This window comes from Physella acuta, unplaced genomic scaffold (assembly GCF_028476545.2).
Source record: "Physella acuta isolate Inbredline_101_S28 unplaced genomic scaffold, ASM2847654v3 ptg000728l, whole genome shotgun sequence".
Taxonomy (NCBI): Eukaryota; Metazoa; Mollusca; class Gastropoda; family Physidae; genus Physella; species Physella acuta.
Window position 1 is genome coordinate 212,696 of NW_026732246.1, and position 13,987 is coordinate 226,682.

Consider the following 13,987-nt stretch of genomic DNA (forward strand, 5'->3'; position numbering starts at 1 on the left):
CATAATAATGTATGCGAGGTGAATGACAGTCTCTGTGTGTACTAGGTAGACAACTCTGAAAGTAGAATAATACAAGCTAAAAAAAAAAAAATTAACACAAAACAGAAGATTTCCAAGCTTGGAAGTTGAACACTCATTTATTTCTAATTTAAAAACACTTTATCATTGCACTTGTTAAAAGCTAATATGGTCATTGTTCTCAACTCCTCTTAATAGTTTGTGTCATTTTTTAATTATAGATTGACATTATAATAGAAGATTGTGTAGTGTTCTCAAATCCTTATGATGAAGCTGATGAACAGGTGAGTTGAATTTTGTTACCTTTCTATTCAGTTGACCTTTCTCCCCCTTGTAGTTGGTAAAAGATGTATTGATGATGATGTATCATCAAATGAACGCTTGAGAAAAATATGTTTTTTTTTACCCTTTAGTTAAAAAAGGAACGTGAAGAGGACCTTGAGAAACAGAAGAGAGAAAAGGATGAAGAAATTAAGAAACAAAAGAAGAAGACAGAAGAACCAACAGTAAAAGTGTATAAACAAGGAGTTGGTAAATACATCAATTCTACGGCAATGTAAGTTTTACCTTTTCTCTAAAATACATTTAAATACTTCCTTTATACTTTTGATAAGCTTGCAAATCATTTTAATTTAAATTAATAGTTGTATTTTAAAAATAAGTTTTTCATTCATTAAAGCTATATTTAGTTTTGTGGATGAAATTCTGACTGAGTGCCCAATTCAAACTATCATGCAGCCCCTAAGTATGTGTATTTTGGTGTCACTGAGTTGACCAACTTTTTTTTGTAGCAAAAGGGCAGCAACCTCAGCAGAGGATGACACAGTTTCTGATCCAAAACAGAAGAAGAAAGCTACATACAATTTTGGCAACTTTAGCTCCTGGTAACTGTTTCTTCATGCAAATGTGTTTTCATGTATTTACTTATCCACAATACTAATAAAAATTATCTCAATGTGTTGCCAAGATTCTTTTATTAAATCCTGTATATTAAAATATATTTAGTAACACAACACTGGTGTTTCCAGGCAAGATCAGAACATGAATAATGAAATAAACAAAACATTGATGAAACATTTTTAATATGTTTAATAATCAATCGATTATTCTGGAGAATCAAATTTGTACAGTAGATGTAAACAAAAATCTTTCTTGCATATTTACAATATTTAGTGTTGGCTTGACCTACCACACATTTATACTTTTCATTAGATGAAGAGCTAAGATAAAGCTCTTTTTCTGTGGGATAAATGTAAGAGTTTGAAAATGTCAATATAGAAGCATGTGGTTATCCCTGCAAGAACAGCTGCACTAGACCAGTCACAGACATCACAACTTACATATATACAAATCAGCTTGGCCAGTACACACAAGATTCAGCTTGAACATTTCAGTTCTACAACAAATACCATTGTCAGGATGGTTCCCACTCCACATGTAGTGTAATATTGTAGATTATAACAGTATACATGGATGCCTGGTATTTGGACCAACTTCTAATATTGGTATGTTTTTACCCTAACAATGTACTAAGGTTTTTAAATAAACAACACTAACAAACATAATGGAGAAACAACTTGCACACAGCATTTGCCATTACATCATTTCAGTATTTCTTTTAAAAAAAATTTGTAGTCAGCTTTTCCATAAAAATAATATATTGATAAGGTAGTTATAACTATAGTGATAGTTAGATGCACAGTCCTGAAAAATATAATTAAAGTTCACATCCAGAGAAATGATCATGAATAGATCAAGTCATTGAAGGTGGTAAACTCTTTAGCTCAAATCAAATCGCTCTATAGGACTAACACCAAAAAAAATTAAACAAGAAACCAATCACGCTTTTAATAATATAAATGCATTAAGAAAATTGCAAGAATTTGCCACCAGCAGCTTTGGCTGCAGACATAATTTGCTTGTATGGAAACTGAAACAAGCACCAGTACTATGTAATATTGCACAGTATTAATTGCAGTACAGATGGTGGCATACTTGAAACTACACATAGCTGTGTGCAGTTTCAGTTTGATACAAGTCCCAACTGGTGTCAAACACAGAATTTGTAATGTCAAGCATACATCAATCTTATGACCATCACCCTACTGAATACTGACTTTATCACTGCTGATATCTGAGAATGATTATAGTTTTCTTTTTGGCCTCATACAAAAAATATTGGTAAATGAGCTAGGTCTGAATATACAATATTCTTAATGGAATTTAGACAATGGATGCATTGATGGGTCAACAACTGTCACAGTGTACCACAGAGCCCTGAACAAAATGACAATAGCACAAGGAACAGTGCACTAGACTGTTAAGAAAGTTATATACATGTCATTATTTAAATTATACAAGTTTTCAACATTTACATTTGGTAATTGTACATGCAGACTCATAAAATTGTTTTCTGTAAAATGTTTGCTGGTAATATTAAAATGTGTAGCTTTGAAGTAAAGTCCAAATGTTAACACTTTTGCCCAGTAAACCACACAGTATCACATTAGAAATCATTGGTTTAACTTAAGAATCATCTTTATACAATCGTTTTCTGAATATAAGTATGTAATATTAATTTTAAAAAAACAAACTTTCCAACTTCCACCCTGATTAAATATTTATCTACACAGCTAAAAACTCAAGGAGACAAAATCAAATAAAGCTTTTGATTAGCTAGTCATTACTTTCTAACAATAACATCCATCAACACAAGATCAAATAATAATGCTGAAAAATCAATCAATAAATAACAGTACTAGCCATAAACACTTATTTCTCACAAATCCTATTCCTTTAAAAAACAGTTCAATTTTGCAGTTACAAAGGAAGACAATGATAAAACAAACTTAATTATATCTGATTACTTTATGCAGAAAGCTGAATTATAAATTTAAAAAATTAATTGAATTCCATTACGTAATTCTATTACAAATAGATCATACCACCGTTTAAGTGAAAATGAGAAGATTAAAATGCCAAAGAAAAATATGTGACCCTAAAAGAGAAACTAAATTTAAAAAAAAATGCTATGCTCCAGATGAAACCTCTAGCAAGTGATAAAAAATGAGTGGACAACATGTTACCATAAGTGGCTAGTAGCCTGATGATAGAACACTTGAGTCAGTGTATTTGATCAAGTGTTAAATACCATTGCTTGAAGCAGTTCAATCGTAAGGCAGAGTTCATACAGTAGTCTTTTATCAAGCATTCTCAACAGTCATCTCACGCTATTAGCAGCCAGAAGATAAATATGATGGCAACCCATAAAAATACTTTACTCAGGAACTGCTCCTCTGCTTGCTGGGGTGAATTGGGTGGCGCTGGAGAAAATGTTAGAGTTTGTTTTTCTATTAAGCTCAAATATTTACTTTAAGGCATTATTGGAATGTGTAATTATTCAATTAGAAAAAAGTAAAATTAGGACTTTATAAATGACATTCAGGTGTAAACAAAAACTTACGAGGTCCAGGTCTGCCATCATTAAAATTAAGGGTGGATGCAAAAATTCCAAATGGAAATGCACCTATTCCAAAAGAAAACTGAAAATTGCCATCACCTCCAAATCCTAGGTTGTGGAAGGGCTTTATTTAAAAAGAAGATAAAATAGTTAGACCTAAAAATTGATATATACTTAGATATCTTTAAAATGTCTATCATTTCCTATCGTTGCCTTTTATAATCTTAACCAGTCTACGGTGGTATATATATAACTATGTTATTGGAAGCTTTTCATCAGAAATTTTTTTGCTAGAGGTTTTTAATGTCAATGATAATCTAATGTAAGTGTGAGTATAACTATTAGAATTGGTCATACATATTGGTATCTCAATGATTGATACTCTAAACTTTATGGCACATTGTCCCTGAAATAACAAGTTGAGTCGGATCTGTTAACTGTCTTATCATAATGCAATACATAAGTATCATAACTTTGACTGTTGTGATGAATATTTTAACTGTTTCTATAAGTTTTATCAATGAATGCAGACAACTTTTTAATGCCCTTGTTTGTTGGCAACCCACCAACAAGAGCTATGTTTCCATGGCTACCAAAACAGAATGGAGGTAAATGTTAAAAAGATGAACTACTCAACAAAAACTACTGGAACCAAGAAACAAATAAGAACAAGTACTCTACTGTTATGTACCTTTGGCACAAGAAACCATAGTACATGATACTCTTATGGGACTGTTTTAATTTAAAGCTTACATTTGAGGACTCTGGTTCAGATCGCTGGCCAGCTGGTCTGGGGGGAAGTTTTTCTCTACAGAAAAAAAAATTTTACTTAGGTAATGTGGTAAAGCAAAACTAAAGCAATGATTGCTGTTTGAATATAACACACATTTTTACCAGGCCTATATTACACATTTAAAAAAAAAACACTTGCATCAAGGAAATATTGTTACTAAGATTACCTAGGATCTTGAGGATTAGGGTTTCCACGTCCATAAATTGGTATCACTTTGTCTTTGCTAATACCTGCCTTGCAGACAGGGCAAGTTTGCCTATTTGGTTTTGTCTCCAGCCACTGGTGTAAACATGGCCAACTGGGAACATAACATTCTTCATTATTGCCTTTATTACTCAAATGATTTTCATTCTAAACAAATGTAAAAAAGAAAAACTAAACAGTAAATAGCAGTCAAGTAGATGCAAAACTAGGTAGAAAATTCACTTCCAATCCAATATTTCCCCAGGAATTACCATTTATTTTTAAATTATTAAATCTCCTTCCATTTCATGCTGTCTGTTGTTAATTTTAATGGACAGAGTGCTTTACAGTGCGAATTTATGCGATCAAACTTTTGTTCCAAATTGGTCCTAGCACTGCCTTCTGATAGATTGACTAGAAACATTTTATAGTATTCTACGCAAGTTTAAATATGCAGATCTTAGTTCAGACTAATAAATACGACATTAATTATTCAGCATTAAATCTAAAATCCAGTAATAAAATAGAAAAGGCCAAGATCGTTCTTAGGCCACCAACCCATACGGAAAGGACTGGTAAATTACTGGATTCCGTTACTACTAAATCTGATACTAGGACAAATTAAATTTTAAATAATGTAAACAAAGCATAACTATTCTAAAAAGGAATCAGAATATTATAAATTATCTGGTCTATCTGTAATTTTTGTATGCCAAATCTAACATTTTCTAAGGTCACCCAAAACTCTCAAAAACTTCCCCACACTACGGAACGGTATACGTCTGAATACAATAATAAAAGCATTTATTGTGACTAGGGAGTGAGGTATAGATTAAGAGAACAATGCTATTTTTATTGTGTTATATTTTCATTAAAAAATTACTATGGTTTAAGTTTATCCTTAAGTTCATACCTGCTACATAGGTCATAGATGATCAATTATGCAGTCTAACTAAATCTATATTAGACTAACAGATCCAGATCTAGTAATCTAAAAATAAATAGCCTAATATTAATTATGCATCAGTTTAGTTAGCAGTTCACATTGCTATTCAACTGTCAAATATTTAAAATCCACACAAAATAATTATGCCTAAATATCAGGTGAAAAAGCATGTCTTTTTTAATCCAGTATTATTCAAAGTTTCTATCACAATTTTCCCAACTTATTTTTTTCTCTTAGCAAAAATCTAAGGGACAGGTTTTTTTAAAAAGATTTGCCAGCAATCATGTCACATATGAAAACAAATTAATAAAAGAACCATTTCATGAATAACGGGGAAAAACACAAATTTTGACAATGACAATTGGGCGTCCTACAATAAAATAAGTGTCAAAGGAAAGTAGGCATCTGTTGATTTAGAACCCGCATCTTCCAGCACAACAGCCACTCAAATGTCCTACCGACAACTCAGTTTCATAGTTGCATGCTTATTCTGTGCTTTTTAAACATTAAGTATAAAAAAAAAAACAACAGTCAGGACTGTGAATAGTATAGTGTAGGGAGGCTCACTAACTTAAAAGCGTCCTTGGTTGCTAACCAGAACATGGCGTAAGGATCGGACCATGACTTCCGGCGAGTTTTTCGACTTAGTTCCAGAGACCTTCTTAGAATTACTTTTAAAAATGTTTATCACGAGTAAAATGGCGGGTTTTCACGTTATAAAAACATGCTATAGGTGGCAAGGTTAAATATGCCAGAAAAACATTTTCAGAAATTGCTTTGGGGAATGTAGGCTAAATTTAAAGTCGGTGTCATTCAAAATAATTTAACTTTTTAAATATAGATCTCCCTCTCACAAAATTTATTTCCATAGTAAAGCATTATTAGTTTTATCATTCTATGAAAAAATAAATCAAATATCTTCAACCGTTTTTTTATAAGATCGACCGAGAAATGACAACCACATTTTTTTTATTTTTTTTTACCACGTGACCGCTATTTGAATGGATACGTTTACCTGGCATGGTTTTTTATTTTGCTCTTTTGTACAATAAAAAATGTCATAAAATTAAAGAAATAAAAGAATTCAAAAATCACTTCTGTCTTGTCTTTTTTTTAATTCTTTTCTGATGACATTCTCTTAAATTTTTTTCCTCTAAAAATATTACCCGACGATAGACGGGCCAATTCTACTTTTAGGAACTCTCTTGTGAAAAAAAATTAGATCTATTTCACGGTCACTTAAAAAGTTAAACCTTTCAACTTTTAACCAGGTTGTCATGGATGATCCGTCATATCATAGCTGTGAGTGACAAATAAATTTAAAATTCAATAATTTAGTCTAAACTCGCTACAACCCCCAAATTTAGTGCCTAGAGGATAAAGTATGGACGTTTTTTATTCAGTTGTCATGTTTAAATTGAGAATTAAGTAGATTTCACAAATAGTAAGAAAAACTAGTATAGTGAATGAATACCCTCAAATAAAAATTAAAATAGTGAAATTGAAACACGGCTATTCACAATCGACTGGGAATAGACTAGTATTTCTCGCTAACTTGAAGGCGTGGTCGGTTGCTAACAACAATATGGCGCCCGGACCGGACGTTTGATTTCCGGCGATTTTTCGGCCAAATTCCAGAGACCTTCAACTAATTACATTTAAAAATGTTTACCACGCGCAAAATGGCGGGATTTCCGTGTCATAACAACAAACCATAGGTGGCAGGGTTAGATATGCCAGAAAAGCATTTTAAAATTTGGTTTGGAGAACGGAGGCTAAATTCAAAAGTTGGTTTCATTAAAATTAATAGAATTTTAAAAATATCAACAGTATAGGTACAGAAATGAGCGAGAACGTAAAGCACTATTAGTTTTATCAGTCTATGAAAAAAGAAATCAAATATTGTGAGCTGTTTTTTTATAAGACCGGCGTCCGTATCACAACCAATTTATTTTTATTTTTTAAAAACCACGTGACCGCTATTTGATGATTACTAGTGAGGAACTCTGGGTGCATGGCCACTTAAAAAGTCTAACCTAGGGACTTGGATGACGTAGATTTTGCCCCTCTAAAAACGAGAGTTTTTTCCCCATACCGTAACCTAGTGAATTTAGCCGTGCGGCAGTGGGTGATAATTTAAAAAAAATAATTTCACTATTAATCACCATTGTTAATAGAAAAGTGTCACTTTATTCTGAAAGACAAATGGATTTCACCGATTGCTGTGTTATTTTTGTTTTTTTCTGCTACCAGTGCGTGATGGTGTGTTTCAGGCAAAAATTGGGTAAGTAAAACTTATTGTTCCATAAAAATTTACTGTCGCTTTAGGCTAGAAATGCGATCTCCGAGCGTAAACACCATTTTTACATATGTGTTTCAAATTTCATTTAGTTATTCATTAGCGACGTATTTTTTTATAAATAACTTTGAAAGCATAGGGCTTACAACAGCTTAAGATTGCCGGAAAAGATCGATGTTAAAACCGGAAGTGGTGTGTTGTTGTTAATGCCGCTATACAATGTAAATCTACTTGATTATCTAAATCCAGCAACATCCACATGAATCTGACTCCAAAAGCTTTTTAAATTATCGAATTACATTTGTTATTTATTAAACTTGTTATTTTTGATGACTTTTCATTTGTATTTTGTTGTTAGATTCATTAATTAGGTAATTTTAGGATTGTAAATAAGATCGTTTTTTTCTCTCAGTTTGCGATGTTTATTTTTTAAACAGTAGATTCTAGATCTAAATTGTTAACTTAAGAATTATATTTAAAAACAAAAGAATGTTAGTTATATTTAGTGTGCTTTTCTATACAAATTTCTTAAATGAACAAGTTAATTTTAAAGCTTAATAGTAGGCCCTATGGCTATTAGAAGTATTTGCATAATAGATGATAGGGCCTAGTATAGACCTATTACAGGCTATTAGACTTAGTTCAGTGAGTTTGTTGGGACTTAAGGTCTAGTAATATTTAAAAAATAAAATGAATATAGATCTATTACAAGTGTTAATATTTAATTCCAAATGAACCATAATATGTATATTTTTATTCGGCCTTGTACTTGATTTTTTAGAGCAAGTTTTTACTTTTTTATTACATAAGTCCTCTTTATTTATGTTAAACTTGTATAGGCCCTTTTCAATTATAACTCTAGGCATTTTCACTACTTACTTTATGTACATTTACACAATTTTCTGTGTAAAGCTACACTATAATACTGTATTTTTGCTATTTTATATTTTTCAGTTGGAGCTTTACTAGTCTTGGCCCTAGATAAAATGTACCAGTTCAGCAAGGGGATAGAGAATCAAAAGATGTGGATCTACTCATAAGCAACTTCAATGAAGGAGAAATAGGTCCACTTAAGAATGGATGTTGCTGGTTTTTTATTACAGTTCTAAAAGCTATCAGCCAGAGGAGACACAGCTTCAGTAGATGTTTAATCAGATTTCATTTTTAAGTCATTGATGGTGTTATTTTTTAAAGTAAAAAAGTGACACAAGCTAATAGACTTAAACATGTTATCCACACAGCATGAGATGTCACTTAAATATATGACACATGTTTCTAAATTATAAAACTTACCTTTAACATTAAATGGTGATCTTTACTCCACCAAATAAAAAATCATTTCAATTATTAAATTATTTGTTCAACAATAATTGTAAATTAAATTATATCAATTCTATGATAACATACACATAACATGGATGAAATATCATGAATATTGACAACATTTAGATACAATTTTAGTAATCTAAAATCAGTTTAGCATTGTACTTCTTTCTTGCAAAAAAGTAGTTGCGCAGAACAAAAATGACTTTTTAAATTTGACCAACATTGTAACAAAACCACATAAGCTAAGTGAAATATTTTTACTTTGTGTGGATGTATACAATGTTGGCACCAATTAGGCCAATTTTCATTAAGATATTCCATATAATAAAAATTTGACAACAGATTATGTGTTGCCTATAGCAGAATTTATTGTTTAAAATTAAGGGGGGTATATGAGTTTAAACCCCTTTTTCATTAAATAAAATATTTTTAAAATCAAATTTGAACAATGGTAATATCAAAGTATATAATAACCTTCATGTTTACAATATTTCTTGCATATAAGTTAAGTAATCTAAAATCAGCTCAACATTGTACTTCTTTCTTGCAAAAAAAGTAGTTGCGCAGAATAAATATGACTTTTTTATTTTGTCCAACATTGTAATAAAACCACATAAGCTAAGTAAAATGTTTTGACTTTCTGTTAATGTATACAGTGTTGGCACTATTCAGGCCAATTTTCAGTAAGATATTCCATATAATAAAAATTTGGCAACAGATTGTGTGTTGCCTATCAAAGACGCTTATTCAAAAATTTTAGGGGGGTGACCCTCTTTGTTAACATTTTTTATGATCATTCTCATCCACTTCAATTATTTTTATCTTACTCTTTTACTGATATCATGAGCTTGATCTTAGTGAATTTTCATTAAAAAATACCTGCTATTTATAAAGTTACAGAGATTTTAGTTCGCATCCAAAAAAGTAGGGAAGCAAAAAATTGAGAAAACCCCATAGTAAAAAAACCCGAAAATTAAATACGTTAAAAATTCATAACTCCGTAACCGTTTGAGCTAAAATTAAAATAAAAGTATCTGTGTTCTTGTCTAAATGAGCTCTATAAACTGGTGCTACTACATTATTTATTTTTTTAAAATTGAAATTTCATCCAAGTCCCTAGTCTAACCTGATGTGTGGTTTTCTTTACCTTCAAGGGTTAGAAGAGTTGTCATGGAGAGATGTGTTGGACATGGCAGTGATTGACAATAAATATTAAATTAAGTAATTTAGTTTAAAACGAACTAAAAACTCCAAAGTTAGTGCCTAATGGATTAAATATGGATGTTTATTATTCAGTGGTCATGTTTAAATTGATAATTGCGTAAATTCTAGATTTAGTGAGAAAAACTAGAATAGACACTTCGTAAATAGAATCTAGGCATTTCTGAAAAAAATAAATGTTTAACAACTTTAATATCATACCAGAATAAATGACCACACATGCTGATAACAGGATCATTTGCTGTTTCAAGACAGATGTTACACTCGTATGTTCCATGTTGATCATCTTCGTTGGGAGATTTTTTATTGTCGTCCTCCGTAGACGGCGAAGATGTTGAAGACGCTTCTGCACTCATGGTAAAGTCGTGCTTATTCTAACTGAAAACGAAAGCTGTGATTTTTCTTACGCGCTGCACATGACAATGAGTTAGTTATTGATTACTCTTAGTAATTACAGATAGATCTCTAGCCTAGATTTCTAGGCCATCTTGTTTACTTCCAGACTTTTCTGATCAACGTATCATTGCGCATGCGCCTTGAGTCAGGGGAAGCTACTTTATTTCCTGTATATTGATCTTTCTTGTTACAAGGTAAAATGTGTAGACCTATCCATATCGTGTAGGAGTACAACATAACAACAACAAAAAATGAGTTAACCTTCGTTTTCAGAATTATTACTAATATTACCCCCAAAGGATATTTAAGTGCCCCCCCTCCCCGAAATCTCAACCTCGTAGAAGTTATAGCTGGACTAGTTCTAAAAAGTTGTGTTTTACGTTTAACGGTGTTTCTTCCAAAAAAAATTCTCCTGGGGGGGGGGGGGGGGGGAGGCCCTTTAATTTACTGTCGGGGGGGGGGGGGGGGACAGGCGGACACTGTTAAAAGTATATATTTTCGATATGAAATCCATTTCGTTCGGGAGGTGGGGCGGTAAACTTTCCTCGGGGAAAGATACGCCTGGAAGAAACTGACGTTTATATAGATGTACCTAAATAAAATAAAAATGTGACTAATAGTTGATTGATGATTGTGAACGGTAACACCTTTCGACCCCTCATGACTCCAACTTTCCATTTGTTGTTTAATACTGACCCTTTGTAAGTTACGGACATGGTCAGATGAAGTAGAGTCCATCCGTTTCTGTGACCTCGGTAGATGCCTTTACTCACCCTAAGGTATGTCAGGTACCCATCAAAGATGGGACGTCATACAGACTCGAATCCGGGATCCGAACTTAGAGACTTTCGGGTTCGAGGTAATTTGAGTTATATTTCTCGGATTCAATAAATGTGGGAGTATTTGTCTGTAGTGAAAGGGGGGGGGGGGGGAGAGGGGATGTTGTTAGTACTTGGTACCCTGTTCCGTTCGTCTGTCCAATCGTGCTGTGACTTTTGACAGTCCGGTTTATACCTGTTTTGTGTACGGTTAAGGTGTGTGAAACCGTATGTGATGGCATCAGTTTCGTCCAAATCCCCAAGGTTAGTGAAGGTTAGATCTAGATCTATATTAGACTGTGTTAGTTGTGTATATAGTGTAGATATTATTACATTCTTTTAGTTTTAACGAGCCTTTGTTTTCATTCAGTCTTGTTTCGTAAACCGTGTGTGGTTGTTCGTCTTATAATTCTATGTTGCGCTACGCACTGGATCACCCGTAAGGCGTGTCCGTGTGTTCACGACATTGACTAACATGAAAGTGATGTTGATTTTGTCATGAAGTGTTTACTGTATGGTGTCGATGACGCCTGTCCCACGTTATTCCCTGTTGTATGATGACTATGTCAGCAGTTGTCATGTGTCCACATGTTCAGATTATGATCTATACGTTGTTCAATACATCATCTGCTCCACTCAGATAACACATCGTCAGCTCCACTCAGATAACACACCATCTGCTCCACATTCATCCACTCGTATGACACGTCAGCTCCACTCAGATAACACACCATCTGCTCCACTCAGATAACACCATCTGCTCCACTCAGATAACACACCATCTGCTCCACTCAGATAACACACCATCTGCTCCACTCAGATAACACACCATCTGCTCCACATTCACCCACTCGTATGACACGTCAGCTCCACTCAGATAACACACCGTCTGCTCCACTCAGATAACACACCATCTGCTCCACATTCACCCACTAGTATGTTCAAACTTTGGATAACATACTTCTAGAAACCTCCTCAACCAATAGTTATGCACCGCGGTCCACACACCAACACGCGCTATTTTCACACCTTCGTGCGCAACCCCCCACCAGAATTACGTGCCGATCTTGTCAATAAACGCACCAACTGTATCATTAGACCAAATCACAGCCTCACCACTAAACTTGACGGAGACAAATTGACGGCTAATCACAGTGCTGGGAAAGTCAAACCAACGCAGCTATACTTTTAAACGACAGCCGTTGAAGCCAGAAGCTTCTAGAATTATTTCTGACAGATTATCTTTTTAAAAAAAATCCTGCATCGTTTAGTGTTGACAATAATATTTTAAGAATGTTAAATTTTAAAATGGCATTTAAAATGTTGAAATTGTTGGCCGACAGCTTTCTATTTGGAGTTTTACTAGGCAGGGGGACGGAACCCTACACCACCGATTAATAGACCTCCTACATATTTTAACCTAGGTAAAGGAGACCACAAGAAAAGGATAAATATGTTATGGAAAATTCTGCCCATGTTTTAAAACGTTACTTCCCACATTCGTGATTTTACTATTTCCTACCTGACTCTAATGATTAATAAGGGAGATAATTTCTTGTATAGCATCTCGTATTGCCTCCCCTTAAAACGTTCGTAGTAATGCTATCAATAAATTATATATATATATTAAATTTCTCAAATCTTGTCAAGCTGAGAATGTGACCCATGCCGTCTCTAGCACGCGTGTGGCTTCGTAACAATGTGCCTGTAGGTACCAATACCTGCAGGCAAAGGTCCCCCATAGTGGTACTAATAACTTTTTAAAAAGGGGATAGTATGTGGTAAATAGGTGTTTTAATAACATGAAGTGAAGAGTTCGATCCACATTCGAGAATTTCTCCAATTATTCATCGCTATATTAAAAAAATGCCACGTCATCATTAGAAAACGTGAGCGCTTTGTCTTTTTAAAACACCATCCTACCTAATGTAGACGTGCAGTGTGGTGCCACTATCTTAATTACTATCTACTCAACATTTTTTTTCTGAACATTTTTCCAGCTACATCTTTATTGTGAGAAATGTTTTCACAAACTTTCGTTATCTCAATCTCATTATAAAAAACGAATGCCACGTCACCATGTTGTGCAATAAAAGTTATAACTTTTGAAATTGTCTTCATTAATTCTAACCAGTTTTGTCATTACGTGTTACTACGCCGAGATAGCTAGTTCCCGCGCCGAGAAATCTCGATTAGAAAAAGAAATCTCCGAATAAACGACAAATTAAATTGTACGAGCTATCGACCGACGCGAGGGGCGGGGAAGTGGCGGCGGGTTTTAATCGCTGCTCTAATGACGTGAGCACGTCGTGTGGAGGTAGAATTTTAAAATGCGATAATTATAATCTAGGCTGGTGGGTGGGATGCATCAAGTTGCTTGTTTTCTGACACGATTTTAAAACTGCTGGCCTATTTGTCCAACAAAGTCTTTAAAACCTTGCTATTGTTTTAACACGGTTGACTGACTTGTCCCACCCCCACCACAGTACACGCCAAAAAAAAACAAAAAAACAACAACAACAAAAGA

General features: G+C 33.6%; 2 protein-coding genes across 2 annotated transcripts in view; one reads left to right on the plus strand and one right to left on the minus strand.

Annotated features, from left to right (window-relative positions):
• Nucleotides 1-998, plus strand: part of LOC131950029 (RING-type E3 ubiquitin-protein ligase PPIL2) — a 33,152-nt gene extending 32,154 nt beyond the window's left edge. Inside the window, exons 17-19 of the mRNA XM_059312043.1 lie at nt 240-302; nt 432-574; nt 810-998. Of these exons, the coding sequence (XP_059168026.1) occupies nt 240-302; nt 432-574; nt 810-906 (303 nt within the window). The 3' untranslated portion in view covers nt 907-998. The remainder of the gene's footprint in view (nt 1-239; nt 303-431; nt 575-809) is intronic.
• Nucleotides 999-1,083: 85 nt separating this feature from the next.
• LOC131950032 (E3 ubiquitin-protein ligase RNF185) lies at nt 1,084-10,777 on the minus strand. Its single transcript, XM_059312046.1, has 5 exons — nt 10,448-10,777; nt 4,438-4,569; nt 4,232-4,286; nt 3,482-3,602; nt 1,084-3,341 (listed from the first exon to the last, which is right to left on the minus strand). The coding sequence occupies exons 1-5, from the start codon at nt 10,600-10,602 to the stop codon at nt 3,244-3,246; spliced, it is 561 nt and encodes a 186-aa protein (XP_059168029.1). The 5' UTR covers nt 10,603-10,777; the 3' UTR covers nt 1,084-3,243.
• Nucleotides 10,778-13,987: the final 3,210 nt, after the last annotated feature.

Coding starts and splice junctions, on each gene's coding strand:
- LOC131950032 (XM_059312046.1), bottom strand. CDS start 10,602: ATGAGTGCAGAAGCGTCTTCAACATCTTCGCCGTCTACGGAGGACGAC. Junction 3,603..4,231: donor CTGAACCAGAGTCCTCAAAT/GTAAGCTTTAAA, acceptor TTTTAAATAAAG/CCCTTCCACAACCTAGGATT. Junction 3,342..3,481: donor TGATGGCAGACCTGGACCTC/GTAAGTTTTTGT, acceptor CATTTTCTCCAG/CGCCACCCAATTCACCCCAG.